We start from the raw sequence: 19,766 nt of genomic DNA, 5'->3' as shown, positions 1-19,766 counted from the left end.
ACTCTCTGCAACATGCAGGACATAGTGGATGGATTTGCAGCTGTGGAGTTCCCGAACTGCAGTAGAGCAATAGAAAAGGAGGACTTGTGGCACCTTAGAGACTAACCAATTTATCTGAGCATAAGCTTTCGTGAGCTACAGCTCACTTCATCAGATGCATACTGTGGAAAGTGTAGAAGATCTTTTTATACACATAAAGCATGAAAAAATACCTCCTCCCACCCCACTCTCCTGCTGGTAATAGCTGGTAACAGCAGGAGAGTGGGGTGGGAGGAGGTATTTTTTCATGCTTTGTGTGTATATAATAAGATCTTCTAAACTTTCCACAGTATGCATCCGATGAAGTGAGCTGTAGCTCACGAAAGCTTATGCTCAAATAAATTGGTTAGTCTCTAAGGTGCCACAAGTACTCCTTTTCTTTTTGCGAATACAGACTAACACGGTTGTTACTCTGAAACCTGTCATAGAGCAATAGACTGCATCCATATCCCTATTTTGGCACTAGCCCACCTTGCCACAGAGTACATCAACAGAAAAGGCCTACTTTTCTGTGGTTATGTGAGCACTGATGGATCACTGGGAATGCTTCATCTACATCAACATGGTTGACTGGTCAGGGAACGTGCATGACGCTCACACCTTTAAGAACCCAGGACTGTTCCGAAAGCTGCAAGCAAGGATTTTCTTTCCCAACTGACAGATTACAATTGGTGATGTTCAAATGCCAATAGTGATCCTGGGCAACCCAGCCTACCCCTTCTTCCCATGGCTCATGAAGCTGTACAATGGGCACCTTGACAGCACCAAGGAACACTTCAACTACTGGCTCAGGAGGTGCAGAATGACCATCAAATGTGCTTTTGGTCATTTGAAGGGTTGCTGGCGTTGTTTACTCACGAGATTGGATCTAAGTGAGAAAAATATCCCAATGGTCATAACTGCTTGCTGTGTCTTGCATAATATCTGTGAAGCAAAGAGGGAAAACTTTCCATGGCATGGAGGGCAGAGGTGGAGCATCTGTCTGCTGAATCTGAACAGCCAGATACAAGGCCATTAAAAGAGCTCAATGTGGAGCTATACAGTTCAGGGAAGCTATGAAAGAGCATTGTAACTGTGAGCCAGAGTAGCGTACGGTATAGTGGTGTGCTCCACCTGGCTCTGCTCTTTTGCAGTCCACTATGGATCATGAGGTAAATTCTGTGTGTGTGTGTGTGTGTGTGTGTGTGTGTGTGTGTATGTATATACAGGAATATAACATTAATACACACATTGATTTTGTTTGTGAATGATCTTAGGAATTGTTTCAGAGTAGCAGTCGTGTTAGTCTGTATTCGCAAAAAGAAAGAGTACTTGTGGCACCTTAGAGACTAACCAATTTATTTGAGCATAAGCTTTCATGAGCTACTTCATCGGATGCATTCAGTGAGTTGTGTGACACTACATGGTAACAAGTAATTGGATGCTTTCAGAACTGCTGAGTGCCAGACAGTATATGTTGAGAACTAATAAAGAAGAATTTTGTTCTGAGTAATAGAATTTTATTCTGTAACAGAATCTGTGCAAAAAAATCACCTGTCAATTTAAAAACAAATACATTTAAGACTTAATTTATTAAGAGAACAGAAATTATGAACAGGAGAGAACATTCATGTCCATTTCAGCTACACGTACAGCCGCGGTGGCTTTCACAGGTTAGTGTATGTGTAGCTGTGATTGTTTCTAATATCCCCTGGGATGGAGTGGTAGGGGTAGTGAGGTGACCCCTCTTGCCATGTGGAATATCGAGGGCAGTTATAGGGAGGTTCCAGTACTGAGTTCTCAACAGGCTGCGGAGGGAGGCGAGCCCAGGATTGTTGCACCTGCAGGTCCACAGAGTCTGCAGCATCTGGGTTTGCTGCCTGAGAAGCCCCATTATGTCCTGGTGCATCTCTATCTACATTTCCTCCACTTATCTTCTCTCCACTCTATCCTTCTCCAGGCTGTCTGCAGTGTTCATCCTCCAGGCCCTGTGCTCACTGTTGGATGCACTGGCTTGCAGGATCTCCTGGAACATGTCGTCACAAGTCCTCTCCTTTCTCCTCCTTATCTGGCTCAGGTGTGCTGCGGGTGTGGAGGGGAGACCCTGAAGAATGCAGTGGCAGCAGCTGTAGATAAAACATACAGCGGTACCATTGTCGGTGTATTCACTATAGAAAGTGAAACTTAAGATACTGAACTCACTTCCTTTGCTCCCATAAAGTTCTAAGCACTACATTCTCATTTCTGCTTGGGATTGCTTGTGCACGGTGCCAGTCCCGGCACCAGCCACAATGAGTATGGCCTGTGGTGGTTGGGGAAATGAGGAGGGAATTGCTTGGTTGCGTGATTCTAGTAGTATAGGGCAGTGGCACTGAATGCTGGCATCATTTTCCACAGGTGGTGGTGGTGATTTTAGCTGATCTCTCACTCCTGAGGGTAACAGGCAGAGAGCATAGCTGCTGCTGGTGGCCCGATGCCACCTAGGCCCATATGCTGCTAGCCAGTGTACTGCAATGGTGCCTGCTGAAATTATTTTAAGATACTTCACCGTGCCACTCTATCCCAGAGGAAGAAATAAGACAGTCTTCCCTAGAAACCTTTGGCAGAGGTTTGCAGAGTACCTCCATGAAAGTTTCATGATGTGGAGAAAGTGAATAAGGAAGTGTTATTTACTCCTTCACCTAACACAAGAACCAGGGGTCACCCAATGAGATTAATAGGCAGCAGGTTTAAAACAAACAAAAGGAAGTACTACTTCACACAACCCACAGTCAACTTGTGGAACTCGTTGCCAGGGGATGTTGTGAAGGCCAGAACTATGATGGTTCAAGAAAGAGCTAGATTAATTCATGGAGGATAGGTCCATCAATGGCTGTTAGCCAAGATACTTAGGGATGCAACCCCATGCTCTGGGTTTCCCTAAAGCTCTGATTGCCATAAACTGGGAGTGGATGACAGGGATAGATCACTCAGTGCTTGCCTGTTCTGTTTATTCCCTCTGAAGCACCTGGCATTGGCCACCGTCAGAAGACAGAATACTGGGCTGGATGGACCATTGGTCTGACCCAATATGGCCCTTCTTGTGCTCTAGCGAGATATCAGGAGAATTCATGGGACATCCCTGTGCACGTAAACAAACTGTTCACCGTGGCCCCCCGCCGAAGATAGATGGGATTGAAAAGCAGTAACTCTACCTCTATGTTGTACCACTATCTCTTCTAGCATGAGTAAATTAATAAGTCAAAAAATGTGTCCTGCTACTTTCAGGGAGGCCATCCCTGAAATTTAAAATTAAACTGCACACTTACCTGAGGTTTCTTCCCCTGCACTGGGCTCGCCAATGCTTAACTTGTGGGACTGATTGGACTGCACTGGAGTTAAAAACAGGTTCTGCCTTGCTGCATAGCTGGATCCCCTGGTTGTCTGTCCCCATCCTCCTCTTCCTCACAGTTCACGGCAGGGGTCTGTGACTTTGGATTCTCGGATGAACCCGTGGTGCTGTTGGGGGAGGCGGAGTCTCCACTGAGTAGGGCATTCAGCTCTTTGTAAAAGCGGCAGGCCTATGGCTCGGCACCAACTTGATTGTTGAAGGCCTTCTGATGTGCCTGCCGCAGCAACTTGGCTTTCACACAACAGTACTGCTGGTCCCTGTCTTAGCCCTTCTGCATCCCCTGAGAAATCTGCTTGTAGATAGCCACATTTCTAGGGCAGATTCTAAGCTGTACCTGCACAGTCTCTTCTCCCCACAGGCACAGGAGATCCAATATTTCCTGTCTACTCCAGGCAGGAGTGTGTCTGAAGCATGTAGCCGGCATGGTCAGCTGGGCAGTTGCACTCAACAATGGAGAGATGCTAGGTGTGCTTGCAAAGGCAGGCAACCAGGAAAAGGAATTTCAAAAATTTGTAGGGCTTTAAAGGGGAAAGGGTTCTTCTGGTCTCTATGAGCCCTCGCCAATGGAGTTCACAATGATGACCAGAGTGTTCAGTGTGGGGCATTGTGGGACAGCTGTTGGAGGACAGTTACAGTCGACCTAAGAAAGGCAGTGTTTACACTCACACTGTTGACCTAAGAACATCAACCTTGGCTCTATGCTGCTCTTGGAGGTGGTGTTCATAGAATCATAGAATATCAGGGTGGGAAGGGACCTCAGGAGGTCATCTAGTCCCACCCCCTGCTCAAAGCAGGACCAATCCCCAATTTTTGTCCCCGATCCCTAAATGGCCCCCTCAAGGATTGAACTCACAATCCTGGGTTTAGCAGGCCAGTGCTCAAACCACTGAGCTATCCCTCTCCTCCTGAGATGTTAAGTTGGGGTGAAAGGGCAGGAGCCCTTACATCCGCAGGAGCCATATTTAAATGTAGACACATGCCCAACAAGGCTGATGCAAGGCAGGTTTTGTTGACCTTGTTAACTTTGTAGTGTAGACCAGGCCTCCTGGATAAAGAAGGGAAACAGTTAAAGTACTTGAAACTTAAAAAGTTGAGTAAAAGCTTTATTTTAACAATTTCTCTGATTCCTTTTTTCATTTGTTGTATGGAATTTTTATTGGGAGAAATCTCTGCTAGACCGCTTTGGGTGGTGTTAAAGATGGCATTATCTGTCCTGGTTGCAGGAAGAAGAGCCAGTTTTGTACAGCCTTGAGTTGTTGAACTTTGATTCTGTTTCCTTTAAAGCAAAGCCAGGAAGATGTACACACAAGAATAAGAAGGGGATAGCAGGGATGGAAAAACAAGCCTGTCTCTCTGGAGGCCTCACTGCAGGGAGGGCAAAGGCACAGCATACAATCTTACTAGCCACTTCAAGACCTGGCAAGCTCTTACCAGGGTCAAGCTGGCTGGCCTCTGTTCACAGCAGTGTTGTAAAAGGTGGTTTTGTCTTCGTTGGCCAAGCCAAACTCTGCTTGGGCAGAAGGCAAAGATAGGCAAGAGGAGAAATTAGATGTGGGAGGAAAATGCTATAATAGGGGAGGGGCAACAGTAGGAACTTGAATTTTACATCTTCCCCAGGAATTGTGGAGGATTTAGCTGAAGCTGGTGGAGGTGGTGAGTTCATTTGTTTTCCCCTTTCTAGTTGGTATGGCTTTAAAGATCAGGCCAACAAAGAACCGGTGGTATGATGGTAGTTCCCAGGATCGCATTTTGGGGAGGAGTCAGTCATGATGGTGAAACTCCCTCCCTCAAGCTGTTCAGTGCACAAGTCTTAGTTATTCAATCCAGCAGCTGCCAGTAAGTGATTTCTCCTTCCCTGATTAGAAAAGCAATGCCCAGAAAGGGGTTGGAACCTCCTCCTACTGGAATTGCTTAGTGAAGACATGAATATAATTGGAATTGCAGTAGATGTCTCCTTTTGTTTCTAGAATCCCTTGGCTCGTTGTCAGACCAATCTGTGACCTCAACAGGAGCCCTGCATGCCCTAGTCACAGGTCTCCTAGCCTGAATGTGTTTCCTTCTCTTTGTACTAGTCCGTCTACAGCTTCTGCCTGTTTTATTTAATAGGCTGATTGTTCTTTTTAAATCTCACCTGCTTTGGACAACTAAAAATACAAGCCTTTGCACAATGTTGCGGTGCTTGCTTTCTGTTTGACAAGCAATAAACGGCAACTTTCTGTTTGAGCATCCTCTGCTGAAATGTTTGATGAAAAGATTCCTTCACCCTCCAGAACTGTGTCCCACGCAGCCAAGCGATCTCAGTCTGACCTCAGTAAATACAGAGACTTCAGGGAGTTAGGGATATGTTTTCTACAGCCTCTCCTTGCAAAAAGAAAAGGAGGACTTGTGGCACCTTAGAAACTAACAAATTTGAGCATAAGCTTTCGTGAGCTACAGCTCACTTCATCGGATGCATTCAGTGGAAAATACAGTGGGGAGATTTATATACACAGAGAACATGAAACAAAGGGTGTTACCATACAGACTATAAGGAGAGTGATCAGGAAAGGTGAGCTAATACCAGCAGGAGAGCGGGGGTGGAGGGGGAGGGAGAGAAAGTTTTACTTTGTGTAAATTATCACTACAAAAGGTTATTTCCCCAAGTTTATTCCCCCCCCCCCACCCCCTTGTTCCTCAGACATTCTTGTCAATTGCTGGTAATGGCCCACCTTGATCATCACTACAAAAGGTTTTCTTCCCCCCACCCCCACTCTCCTGCTGGTATTAGCTCATTTTGAGTGATCACTCTCCTTACAGTGTGTATGAGAACACCCATTGTTTCATGTTCTGTGTGTATATAAATCTCCCCACTGTATTTTCCACTGAATGCATCCGATGAAGTGAGCTGTAGCTCACAAAAGCTTATGCTCAAATAAATGTGTTAGTCTCTAAGGTGCCACAAATACTCTTTTTTTCTTTTTGTGAATACAGACTAACACGGCTGCTACTCTGAAACCTATCATTGTGCAAGGCACTGCATTTAGCCGTATGGAGTGGAAATCTATCAACTTCATGAAAAAACTCATACAGATACAGACAGACATCATGTTCCTTTCCAAATGCAAACAGACGGACATCATACCAAAAGGACTGAAGGTAAAAAATCCATTACAATCTACATACCACACAGACTATGCTGACAGCTTGTGCCACACGCTCTCAAAGAAACTGCGGAACCACCTGATCAACATCCTCTACACCAAACAGGGAAAGATTAAGAATGAGCTCTCAAAACTGGATACTCTCATAAAAAAACAACCTTCCACACAAACTTCCTCGTGGCTGGACTTTACAAAAACTAGACAAGCCATTTACAACACACACTTTGCTTCTCTACAAAAGAAAAAGGACACTAAACTATCTAAACTACTACATGCCACAAGAGGCCAAAGCAATGGTTCCCTTAACCCACCCAGCAATATTGTCAATCTATCCAACTATACTCTTAGCCCAGCAGAAGAATCTGTCTTATCTCGGGGCCTCTCCTTCTGCCCCTCCACCCCCACGAACATGATACAGTTCTGTGGTGACCTAGAATCCTATTTTCGATGTCTCCGACTCAAGGAATATTTCCAACACACCTCTGAACAACTTACTAATCCACAGAGACCTTCCTACCAACACTACAAAAAGAAGGATTCTAGGTGGACTCCTCCTGAAGGTTGAAACAGCAGACTGGACTTCTACATAGAGTGCTTCTGCAGACGTGCACGGGCTGAAATTGTGATGCTGTTTTTCCACTTGCCCCATAACCTCAGCCGCGCAGAACACAATGCCATCTACAGCCTCAGAAACAACTCTGACATCATAATCAAAAAGGCTGACAAAGGAGGTGCTGTCATCATCGTGAATAGGTCGGAATATGAACAAGAGGCTGCTCGGCAGCTCTCCAACACCACTTTCTACAAGCCATTATCCTCTGATCCCACTGAGGGTTACCAAAAGAAACTACAGCATTTGCTCAAGAAACTCCCTGAAAAAGCACAAGATCAAATCCACATAGACACACCCCTGGAACCCGGACCTGGGGTATTCTATTTGCTACCCAAGATCCATAAACTTATAAATCCTGGACGCCCCATCATCTCAGGCATTGGCACCCTGACAGCAGGATTGTCTGGCTATGTAGACTCCCTCCTCAGGCCCTACGCTACCAGCACTCCCAGCTATCTTTGAGACACCACTGACTTCCTGAGGAAACTACAATCCATCGGCGATCTTCCTGAAAACACCATCCTGGCCACTATGGATATAGAAGCCCTCTACACCAACATTCCACACAAAGATGGACTACAAGCCATCAGGAACAGTATCCCTGATAATGTCACGGCAAACCTGGTGGCTGAACTTTGTTGACTTTTTCCTCACCCATAACTGTTTCACATTTGGGGACAATGTATACCTTCAAACCAGCGGCACTGCTATGGGTACCCGCATGGCCCCACAGTACGCCAACATTTGTATGGCTGACTTAGAACAACGCTTCCTCAGCTCTCGTCCCCTAATGCCCCTACTCTATTTGCGCTACATTGATGACATCTTCATCATCTGGACCCATGGAAAAGAAGCCCTTGAGGAATTCCACCATGATTTCAACAATTTCCATCCCACCATCAACCTCAGCCTGGACCAGTCCACACAAGAGATCCACTTCCTGGACACTACGGTGCTAATAAGCGATGGTCACATAAACACCACCCTATACCAGAAACCTACTGACCGCTATTCCTACCTACATGCCTCCAGCTTTCACCCAGATCACACCACATGATCCATTGTCTACAGCCAAGCTCTACGATACAACCGCATTTGCTCCAACCCCTCAGACAGAGACAAACACCTACAAGATCTCTCTCAAGCATTTTTACAACTACAATACCCACCTGCTGAAGTGAAGAAACAGATTGACAGAGCCAGAAGAGTACCCAGAAGTCACCTACTACAGGACAGGCCCAAGAAAGAAAATAACAGAACGCCACTAGCCATCACCTTCAGCCCCCAACTAAAACCTCTCCAACGCATCATCAAGGATCTACAACCTATCCTGAAGGATGACTCATCACTCTCACAGATCTTGGGAGACAGGCCAGTCCTTGCCTACAGACAGCCCCCCATCCTTAAGCAAATACTCACCAGCAACCACATACCACACACCAGAACCACTAACCCAGGAACCTATCCTTGCAACAAAGCCCGTTGCCAACTGTGTCCACATATCTATTCAGGGGACAGCATCATAGGGCCTAATCACATCAGCCACACTATCAGAGGCTCGTTCACCTGCACATCTACCAATGTGATATATGCCATCATGTGCCAGCAATGCCCCTCTGCCATGTACATTGGGCAAACTGGACAGTCTCTATGTAAAAGAATAAATGGACACAAATCAGATGTCAAGAATTATAACATTCATAAACCAGTCGGAGAACACTTCAGTCTCTCTGGTCATTCGATTACAGACCTAAAAGTCGCAATATTACAACAAAAAGACTTTGAAAACAGACTCCAAGGAGAGACTGTTGAATTGGAATTAATTTGCAAACTGGATACAATTAACTTAGGCTTGAATAGAGACTGGGAGTGGATGGGTCATAAAACAAAGTAAAACTATTTCCCCGTGTTTATTCCCCCTCCTCCCCCCCCTTCACGTTTCCTCAGACGTTCTTGTCAACTGCTGTCACGGCTGCTATTCTGAAACCTCTCCTTGCAAGTGGTTTTCTGGGTGAAATCACTTTAGCTGGGTAAGTGACCACCAAAGGCTTTGACAGCTTTTTGCCTCTTCATTATTTCTGTTAAAGCGACGTGGTCATTAGTCTCGTCCTAGAATGTTTTTTTGCTGAATGCAGTCTCTGAGTGCGTCTGCTGCAGCCGAGTGACTCCTTACCCTAGGCAGCCAGTCTACATAAATCAAGATTGGATGTTTCTCTAAAAGACCAGTTCTAGTTCAAAGGAATTATTGTGGGTCAATTCTCTGGCCCGTGTTACACAGGAGGTCAGACTAGATGCTCATAGTGCTCCCTTCAGGTCTAGGCATTTATAGATCTATAAACCAGATGTGGAAAGGCCGGTTTGTTACCTCATTGCAAATGCAAGTTTTTGTAAATTATCTTGGTTATGCTATCTGCAGAGAAGTGCCCAGAGCGTGGGATATATTGATCCAAATACTTCACAGGTGGTAGTAAAATGTGTTGAGTATGGCTTATAGGAGACTTTATATAGTCAAATAGAAAATCTCAAGACTCTTTCCACCACTGTCTCTCAGATAAGTGTTTATTGTTTGGTAATTAGTCAACGTGGATCTCTGGAGGTATATTTATGTTGGGTAAAATAGTGTACTTAACAGTCACTGGAGAGCTCCAAATGTATTTTCTCCACAGATCCATACTCTCCTTTCCTCCATCCTGTTAGAGAGCTTATTCCTTCACTCTCCCACTTCCCTGGTCCTTCTTGCATGAACAGAGAGCAACGCTACCCAAAGTCCGGAGGTGCAAACAATTTGATGTTTGTTGGGGTGAACTTCCAGCAAGCTTAAATCCAAGTTCCTTTTTCCTTATTTTCGAATCCCAACTTACTTCCTGTTTGCCCCTAATTTGTATAGTAATATTCTTAGCTATACCTTAACCAATCATTCTACTGAAATTTACCTAACCAATTCTAACATATTGTAACATGATTAGCTAACCAATTATATCCCACCACCTTAATTAGTTTACACCCAGCAAAATTAATTACACAGCAGACAAAAACAATCACAGAACCAGACAGAGACCATGCAAATAAACAATAGCAAAGTGGGAACTATAATGACAAAACAATACAGAAGTGAGGATTTCACAACTACATCTATAAAGACATAAGGGTTTTCCAGCTGTGTCTATTGATAAGTGAGTTCTAACCAGACAGAAAACTATCAGCCTAAATTTCCTTTTACATCTTCTAGGCTCTTCCCTTTCTCTGGAGGTGATAGATCGGATCACCTTTCTAACAGCCCCAGATTGACTAGTTTGGAACGTGAGGATGTGACCGGTTGCTTCCCAGCTTATGGCTGCAGCTGCTGCTTAGCCAAAGGCATTGGCCTAAGAACAGGGCCTCAGACTGTCACAGTGAGAGAAGGCCCTTACACAGATTCTTTCTTGTATACCTCTATTACTAGCTAAATGATAAACATATACCTACATTCTTAGAGTATAGGCCTTTACAGGCAGGCCTGAATATCTATATCCTAACACATCCTTGCTTTGGAAATAAGGAGTAAGTTTAGCCCTACCTTGTTTCAGAGGTGCACTCTGTACATCTGTATGTACGTGTGTGTGTGCACATTGGCCCCATACCAAACTAACTGCTTTTGAATGGTTCTGTGACATGGGCATGGAGCATACAAGTGTGGATCAGTGAAGCCAAATATTTGGATAATTCAAGTTGATTATTTTTATTATGACATTCCAGGGAACCCCAGTCAATGGTAAATAACCTTGATTTCTCTCTCTCTCTACTAGGTTTACAAAGATGATAGGGTTGTAATCATTAAGGATAAATATCCCAAAGCTCGTTACCACTGGCTAATCTTACCCTGGGACTCCATCTCCAGTCTAAAATCCGTAACAAAAGAGCATCTTGAATTACTACAACATATGCATGCTGTTGGGGAAAAGCTGATCCAAGAATGCCTGGATAAAGATAGCTTGGAGTTCAGATTGGGTTATCATGCAATTCCCAGCATGAGGTAAGGCTAGATTGTTCAGCCAGTTTTATTTCTGTTATCTGGAACACATTCAACCAATGGTATCGATTTCATGCCTACATAGCCAGGTTGTGTACCTGTTTTTGGACTTGAGCCTTTTTGATTTACTGAGATAAGGCCTTATTTTGAAAATTTGCAAAATGAAATTCTCTTGATTTATGATGAATGTTTGTGTCTTGAGAAACAGGAATGTTGGATGTCATTAAGAGGTGTAGAGTGTGCAACATAACAATCCAGAGCATTTAAACTATATAAAAGTAAAAACAGGGAGTATTAGCTACACTTTATTTTTCTCAAGATTATTTTTTTGCTTACTCAGAAATATATAATTATCATATCGTTAAAAGTAAGTAGAAAAATTTTATAAGAAAATGGCAACTTTTTATTAATCTGGAAGTCAAGTAGATTTTTCTCTGAAGCCCACATGAAGGCGTGCTCTCCTAACAGTGGTGAATGTTCCAGTTTATGGTGCAGACTGGTTCTTCGAGTAGATGTAGCCGTGTATTCCACTTAACTGTGTATGCACCTAGCACGTTAGAGCTGGAGAATTTTTCCTAGCGGTACCAATAGGGGGCAACACTTGCACCTTGTGGCCACAACCCTTCCCCGTGCTACATGATGCAGCACTATCTCGACCCCCCCCTTAGTTCCTTCTTACCATCCGTCCCTGGCTGGAATGGGAGCACTGTGTCGTTCTTAACCTCACAGTTCCTCATTCTTTGACTTAATTGCATATAGTTAGTTGGTACCTTTTAGTATTAGTGTTAGCATTAGCTGGCTTAGTAAAGTGTTTTGCCTGGTGTTACCCTCACCAGGGTTGGTTGTCTGTTGTAGAATTGTAGACTATCAGGGTTGGAAGAGACCTCAGGAGGTCATCTAGTCCAACCCCCTGCTCAAAGCAGGACCAAACCCAACTAAATCATCCCAGCCAGGACTTTGTCAAGCCTGACCTTAAAAACCTCTAAGGAAGGAGATTCCACCACCTCCCTAGGTAACCCATTCCAGTGCTTTACCACCCTCCTAGTGAAAATGTCTCCTAATATCCAACCTAAACCTCTCCCACTGCAACTTGAGACCATTACTCCTCATTCTGTCATCTGGTACCACTGAGAACAGTTTAAATCCATCCTCTTTGGAACCCCCTTTCAGGTAGTTGAAAGCAGCTCTCAAATCCCCCCTCATTCTTCTCTTTTCAGCCTCTCCTCATAAATCATGTGCTCCAGCCCCCTAATCATTTTTGTTGCCCTCCGCTGGACGTTTTCCAATTTTTCCACATCCTTCTTGTAGTGTGGGGCCTAAAACTGGACACAATACTCCAGATGAGGCCTCACCAATGCTGAATAGAAGGGAATGATCATGTCCTTCAGTCTGCTGGCAATGCTCCTACTTATACAGCCCAAAATGCCGTTAGCCTTCTTGGCAACAAGGGCACGCTGTTGACTCATATCTAGCTTCCTGTCCACTGTAACCCCTAGGTCCTTTTCTGCAGAACTGCTGCCTAGCCATTTGGTCCCTAGTCTGTAGCGGTGCATGGGATTCTTCCTTCCTAAGTGCAGGACTCTGCACTTGTTCTTGTTGAACCTCATCAGATTTCTTTTGGCCTATCATAAATATAAAGGGAAGGGTAACCACCTTTCTGTAAACAGTACTGTAAAATCCCTCCTGGCCAGAGGCAACATCCTGTTACCTATAAAGGGTTAAGAAGCTCAGCTAACCTGGCTGGCACCTGACCCAAAGGACCAATAAGGAAACAAGATATTTTCAAATCTTTTGGGGTTTGGGGGGGAGGCTTTTGTTTGTGCTCTTTGTTTACGAGTTTGTTCTCTCTTGGGTCTGAGAGAGGCCAGACAGAAATCCATCTTCTCCAACCCATCCTAATCCAAGTCTCCAATATTGCAACCAATAGAGGTAAGCCAGGCAAGGCGGATTAGTTTATCTTTTGTTTTATGTGAATTTTCCCTGTGTTAAGAGTGAGGTTTATTCCTGTTTTCTGTAACTTTTAAGGTTTTGCCCAGATGGGGATCCTCTGTGTTTTGAATCTGATTACCTTGTAAAGTATTTTCCATCCTGATTTTACAGAGGTGATTCTTTTTCCTTTTTTTTTTCTTTTTTATGAAATCCTTCTTTTAAGAACCGACTGATTTTTTTCCATTGTTCCAAGATCCAGGGGTTTGGCTTTTTGATGATTTTGTAACAGATTGGTTAGGATATTATTCTCCAGCCTCTCCAGGAAAGGGGGTGTAGGGCTTGGGGGGATATTTTGGGGGAAGATGTCCCCAAGTGGTCTCTTTCCCTGTTCTTTGTTTTAAATGCTGGGTGGTGGCAGCATACTGTTCAAGGACAAGGCAAAGTTTGTACCTTGGGGAAGTTTTTAACCTAAGCTGGTAGAAATAAGCTTAAGGGGTCTTTCATGCAGCTCCCCACATCTGTACCCTAGAGTTCAGAGTGGGGAAGGAACCCTGACATAGCCCAATCCTCTAATTTGTCTAGGTCCCTCTGTATCATATTCCTACCCTACAGTGTATCTACCACTCCTCCCAGTTTAGTGTCGTCTGCAAACTTGCTGAGAGTGCAATCCACACCATCCTCCAGATCATCAATGAAGATATTGAACAAAACCGGCCCCAGGACTGACCCTTGGGGCACTCCGCTAGATACCGGCTGCCAACTAGACATGGAGTCATTGATCACTACCCGTTGAGCCCGACAATCTAGCCAGCTTTCTATCCGCCTTATAGTCCATTCATCCAGCCCATACTTCTTTAACTTGCTGGCAAGAATACTGTGGGAGACCGTACCAAAAGCTTTACTAAAGTCAAGGAATAACACGTTCACTGCTTTCCCCTCATCCACAGAGCCAGTTATCTCATCATAGAAGGCAATTAGGTTAGTCAGGCATGACTTGCCCTTGGTGAATCCATGCTGACTGTTCCTGATCACTTTCCTCTCCTCTAAGAGCTTCAGAATGGATTCCTTGAGGACCTGCTCCATGATTTTTCCAGGGACTGAGGTGAGGCTGACTGGCCTGTAGTTCCCTGGGTCGTCCCCTTCTTTTTTAAAGATGGGCACTACATTAGCCTTTTTCCAGTCATCCTGTCGTGCGTGTGTGTGTGTGTGTGGAATCCCTAACAACGACCCTCACACAAGGTGCTTGCTCTGCTTAGGTGAGGCTCATATCAAAGAGTGGTTTTCAATTTGTAAATTGTTCACAAAATGGACTCAAGCGGCTAGAGACCTTTGCCTGAAGCAGAACCTTCTCAAGCAGGCCACGAGGCCTGTTTCAGTACCAAGGCCTACGTCAGATTGGAGGTTGCCCTCCTCCACAGTGAGTGGTACCGGCTCATGCTCTGGAGCCACTGCCTCTCCAAAGAGGCATAGAAACCACTCTCCTTTGAACGCCCCAAAGAAAAGATTGCAAGACCAAGTGTGACCACTCCAGATCTCGAGGAGACTCTTCTCACTCCTCTAGGAAAAGTATGGCTACTGCTGACATGCAGGATGCAGCATCTGTTCAACCGCTCCCCAGTACCACACAGGGATGTGAGAGGCCCGGTATCGCTGAATCTGGTTCCAGCCCCAGGGCGTCCATTGAGTCTGGTACTGAGAAGGGTTATGCTGACATTGACAGTGTCCACATCAGCAGCATATCAGGTGGCAGAGGTGGTGGACCTCCTCTGCCTTTCCATCCTGAGCTCTACTTTGGTTCAGGACTTCTCCAAGGCTGTGTCATCCACAGCTTCGCTATCCGGACAGGCTGCTGAACCTTTGTTGTCTGTTGGCACCGCATCCTGATGTTGCCTTACCACCAGCTGTGGAAGCGAGTCTGGTGCCAGGCTCAGCACAATGGACTTTGTTGGCACGGAAAACTCCTCAGCACCGCTGCATTTCATGCTACCAATATTACTGTGGTGGCACTCCCTGCCCTCCACCTCTGCACCGTCTGCTGCTTTGGGACTGCTGCTGCTTTGGGACTGGTGCCACTCTCAGCACTGGAGACAATGGAGGCATACTGGGTCCCGGCTGTGCTATTTTCATTGTTGGCACCGGTCCCTCCCTTGCTTTGGATGATGGATGATTGGACCAGTTGCTTGCACTTTGGGGCTGGCTCCAATCACCTGGCCTATACCAGGGACTGTTCATAGAATCATAGAAAGTTAAGGTTGGAAGGGACCTCAGGAGGTCATCTAGTCCAACCCCCTGCTTGAAGCAGATCCCTAAATGGCCCCTTCAAGGATTGAACTCGCAACCCTGGGTTTAGCAGGCCAGTGCTCAAACCACTGAGCTATCTCTCCCCCTCATGTAGCAGCTCTTCCCACAGTTGGGACAGGGGCCCCTGGCCTGGTGCCCTAACCTTACCCTTATGCCTAGTGACCCCCCCACCCCCCATGGAACCTGTGAGACACTCCTCGTTCAGAGGTTGCGCTCCTATTCTCACTCCTAGGCAAGATCACCAGGCATGTTGTTGGCTGAGACTGTTGGCCCACTGCAAGTTCAGGTACCAGTTGTCCTCCCCCTTGTGGAGCCTCTGGAATTGTCCCATCCTGGTCCGCCAGTTCGTGAACGGGACCTGTCATTCGCTCAGTTAACTGCCTTTTCATCATCCCTGAATGATTCAGCCATGCCTGGCTCTTCCTTCCCTTCAGTGCCTGAGGACTTCAAAGATGGCCAGGACGCTCTGCAGCATGTGGCTGCTTCTCTGGGCATCCAGGTGGAGCTCCTGTAGGAGAACACCCATTAGTTGCTGGACATCCTGCAACCATCTGTCCCAGGGCGAGTGGCCCTCCCAATTTAATGATGCGCTCTTAGAGCCTGCAAAGGTTCTTTGGAGGAAACTGGCTTCATTGCTGCCTACAGCAAAGTATTTGGAGAAATGCTACTTTGTCCTGATGCAGGGGTTTTACTCCCACCCAGATCCTAATTCCTTGTTGTAATTGCAGTGAACGACAGAGCTCGGCAGGGCAGATTTAAGTCTGCTCCTAAGAATAAGGACTCTAATAGGATGGCCTTAATGGGTAGAATGAACTACACCACCTCTTCTTCCCTAGAAATGCAGATTGTGAACAACAGGTATTGCTGTTCAGATACCATTTTGTAAATTGGATGACTGTCTAAATTTACAGACCAGCTGCCTGAAACCTCCAGTGAGGAATTTTGGGCATTTATTGCTGAGGGCTTCTTGGTGCCTAGAATGTTGCTACACTCTGTGCTAGACGTAGTGAATACTTCAGCCAGAGTGATGGCCTCGGTGGTAACCATGAGGAGGGCGTCCTGGCTGCAAAATTTGGGTATTGCTTCAGTGTGCAGCCCACTATAGAGGACTTGCCCTTCGATGGTCAGGTCCTCTTTTCAAACAAAACTGAAATCCTTCGAGGGTTCTAGGGCTACCGTATTTTCCTTGGGGGCGTATACGCAGGCAGTGCAAAATCGCCAGCATGGTGGTCAGCAGCAACAACACTGCCTGCAATGCCTCTTTCGGCAATCTTTTCCTCCCCTGAGAAAGTGGACCTACCCCAGAAAAGGACCTAGGTCCCAGGGGAAGAGACATTCAGGTTCTGGGTTCAGCCAGTTGACGTGCTGTCCCCAAGCACCCGTTTTGGCTTGTTTGTCCAGAGCAGCGGTCCAGTCATGACTTTCACTACCCGGGTCCCTGCCATTTGGGGACAGGCTAGCTCGCTTTCACAATGTTTGGTGCTCAGTTACCACCAAGAGCTGGGCCCTAAACACCATCAGACTGGGCTATGCTATCCAATTCTCCTGCACCCTACCCCTCCCCACTCTCTCTCTCTTTTTCTTCAGAGACCCCTCTCATGAGATACTGCTCCTCGAGCAGGTCTGGTTGCTACTGGCTTTGGGAGTTGTGCACAAGGTCCGTCCGGAGTGCCAGTGTCAAGGTTTTTGTTCATGGTGCTTTCTGGTTCCCTATCCTCAATCCCTGCAACCTCAACAAATGTATCAGATACCTGAGGTTCCGAATGGTCCCCCTCTCCGTATCCTCCCCATGTTGACTCCAAACAACTGGTTTGCTGCTCTGGACCTTCAGGACACTTACTTCTATGTGGCCACTGAAGAGTTTTCCACCTTGTCATGGTGAACCACCATTTTCAGTGCATGTCCTTCCTTTCCGTCTGTCTTCTGCCCCCCCTCCCCCTCCCCCTCCGGTTCTTACCCAATGTATGGTCATGGTGACAGTGTACCTCAGGAAAAAGGGAATCCTTGTCATCCCGTATCTGGACAACTGGCTACTAGGGGGCAGGTCCAGAGAAGAAGTTCTTTCTCACATACATGTTATGCTGTGCTTATTCTGGATCTCATCCTAAACACTGAAAAGTTAACATTGCTCTCCACTCAGAAAATCACGTTCATTGGGGCCCTAATAGACTCTGAGTTTGAGAGCATTTTTGCTGACTGACCATTTTCAGATGATTTGGTGCCTTTTGTCTCAGTCTGCAGTCTCAACCTTCCATGACCGTTCAGAAGTGCCCGAGATGCTTGGGCCACAGGTCTACATGCACTGAGGTGGTTCAGTTTGCCAGGCTGCATCTTCACCTCCTTCAAATGTAGCTCAAGAGCACCCTACCATCCAACCCTTCACACTTGGGACAGTTTGCTCTGTCTCCATCCGTTGATCCTAGACTCCATCCTGGCGGATGGGTCAGGGCGTTCCCTTCATCTGGCCCTTACCCAGGGGTGAAAGTAACATAGAAGACTTACCGGTACGGGGGCCCAGGTCTAGCCACTTTTAAATCACTGGGCCCGGAGGGGGGCCAAAAGGCAGCGCTTTAACGTCGGCTGCGTAAGCGCCGGTACTGGTGGCCGCTTCTTAGCGGTACGCCGTTCTGGCCCTCTTTCACTCCTGCCCTTACCAACTAGGATTGTTGTCGCTGATGCCTCCCTGATGGGTTGGGGAGCACATCTGGGGTTGCTGAGAGTCCATGGTTGGAGCAGGAAGCTTCACTCCTGCATATCAGTGTGCTGGAGCTTTGGGCCATCTACGATATCTGTCTCACTTCGCTAGACTGCATCAGGGGCTCAGTGGTTCATGTATTTACTGACTATAGAACTGCGATGTATTATTATATAGGCAAGGAAGAGAACATTGGATGTGCTCTGTCATCCAAGAGGCAATCAGGCTGTGGCTGTTCTGCATCGCAAAGAGTACCACTCTGACAGTCCATCACTTACCCCACTTCCTGTGAGCGTTGCTTGTGAGTCACTAAGTGGAATGCATGGCTCCATCTACTTGAAGAAGAAATGTTTACTTGCTGTAACTGTTGTTGTTTGAGATATGATGCAGACGTGTATTCTACGACCCACCCTCCATCCCCTCTGCATCGGAGTCTATGGGCATTCAGTGTGAAGGAAACGCCACTTCATATAGCCAGAGGAGGGGGTATAGTCTTGAGGCGCGAGCGCCACCCCCTACGGGTACTGCTAGGCAAAACTTGCTGGCTTGATGCACTGGGCATGCACGCACCTAACTGGAATACACCTGTCTCACATCTCGAAGAACTACATTTTGTCTTGAGCCTTGACCAAGTCTTTAACCTGGTTACAAAGCACAGTTAAGGTCCAGGCTGTACTACAAATAGCAGCTGGTTTATGGGATGACCACGTTGCAACCAGATTGTCAGAGGTGGCTGAATTTGTAGTACACATAGAGCCAAAGGCCCTGACTCAAATATAAACTTGGGCTAAAGTGCTTTCCTAAGTCCCACTGACTTAATGTTTCCAGCCAAGACACACATGTGCACACACACCAAGCTCCTCCCCTCCCCCCAAAAAACAACCTGTTGAGAGCATGGCATTCATTGGAGTTGCACCAGAAGTAATTCTGGGCTGCACTCCTTCCTGCCTCCTATCACCTTGTCTTATTCTACACCACCTTGTGAGTTGCCTTCCTTGCTAACGCCATCTTCATCAGTGTCTAAGTTAACTCCCTGTGAGTTACACCATGTCACCATTTACAGCTGTTTGAACCCCCCATGTAACTTACATCTCTGATGAATATGTCCCAGAGACATCCACAGGAGCTGGATCTGTTTAGGGCAGGTGTGAACTTGTGCCCAGTGCTTAGCAGAATCCTTTAACATTCGTATCAAGCTAATTTTGGTATAATTCTTTTGTAAATGTAAAATCACGATTACTTGTGTTTCAGTCAAATACATCTCCATGTAATCAGCCAGGATTTTGATTCTCCTTGCCTTAAAAACAAAAAGCACTGGAATTCTTTTACTACAGAATACTTCTTAAACTCTCAAGGTAAAGACTTTATAAAATTTGCTCCATGATGTATAATGTTATCATTTTCATGTATTTTCAAAGCTAATGTAAAGCTTAAACAGTGTGTTAGAAAAAGTGGAAGGTCCTGCTTAGTTTTGGATATTGGGTAACATTGGTTTTCTGACAAAACTAGCACAGCATTTGATTGGCTTATGTTTAACAACGGGACAGACTCTTCTATTTCCAGGAGGAATAGTTGAAGAAAGAATGTGGCATGTTGAAACCCTATTCTGCAACGATAAAATGCTTTACCTGTTTAGGTAAAGCAGCGTGCAGACTCTTCATAGTGCTGAG

At 45.9% G+C, this 19,766-nt stretch overlaps 1 protein-coding gene across 5 annotated transcripts in view; it reads left to right on the top strand.

Moving 5' to 3' along the window:
- APTX (aprataxin) overlaps nucleotides 1–19,766 on the top strand; it is a 37,443-nt gene that overhangs the window by 17,296 nt on the left and 381 nt on the right. For all 5 annotated transcript variants that reach the window (XM_077817956.1, XM_077817952.1, XM_077817954.1 and 2 more), the window contains 2 exons: nucleotides 10,948–11,174; nucleotides 19,348–19,451. In XM_077817956.1, coding sequence (XP_077674082.1) covers nucleotides 10,948–11,174; nucleotides 19,348–19,451 — 331 coding nt within the window. The remainder of the gene's footprint in view (nucleotides 1–10,947; nucleotides 11,175–19,347; nucleotides 19,452–19,766) is intronic.

This window comes from Eretmochelys imbricata, chromosome 5, assembly GCF_965152235.1.
Source record: "Eretmochelys imbricata isolate rEreImb1 chromosome 5, rEreImb1.hap1, whole genome shotgun sequence".
Classification (NCBI taxonomy): domain Eukaryota; kingdom Metazoa; phylum Chordata; order Testudines; family Cheloniidae; genus Eretmochelys; species Eretmochelys imbricata.
This window is presented reverse-complemented; position numbering and strand designations above follow the sequence as displayed.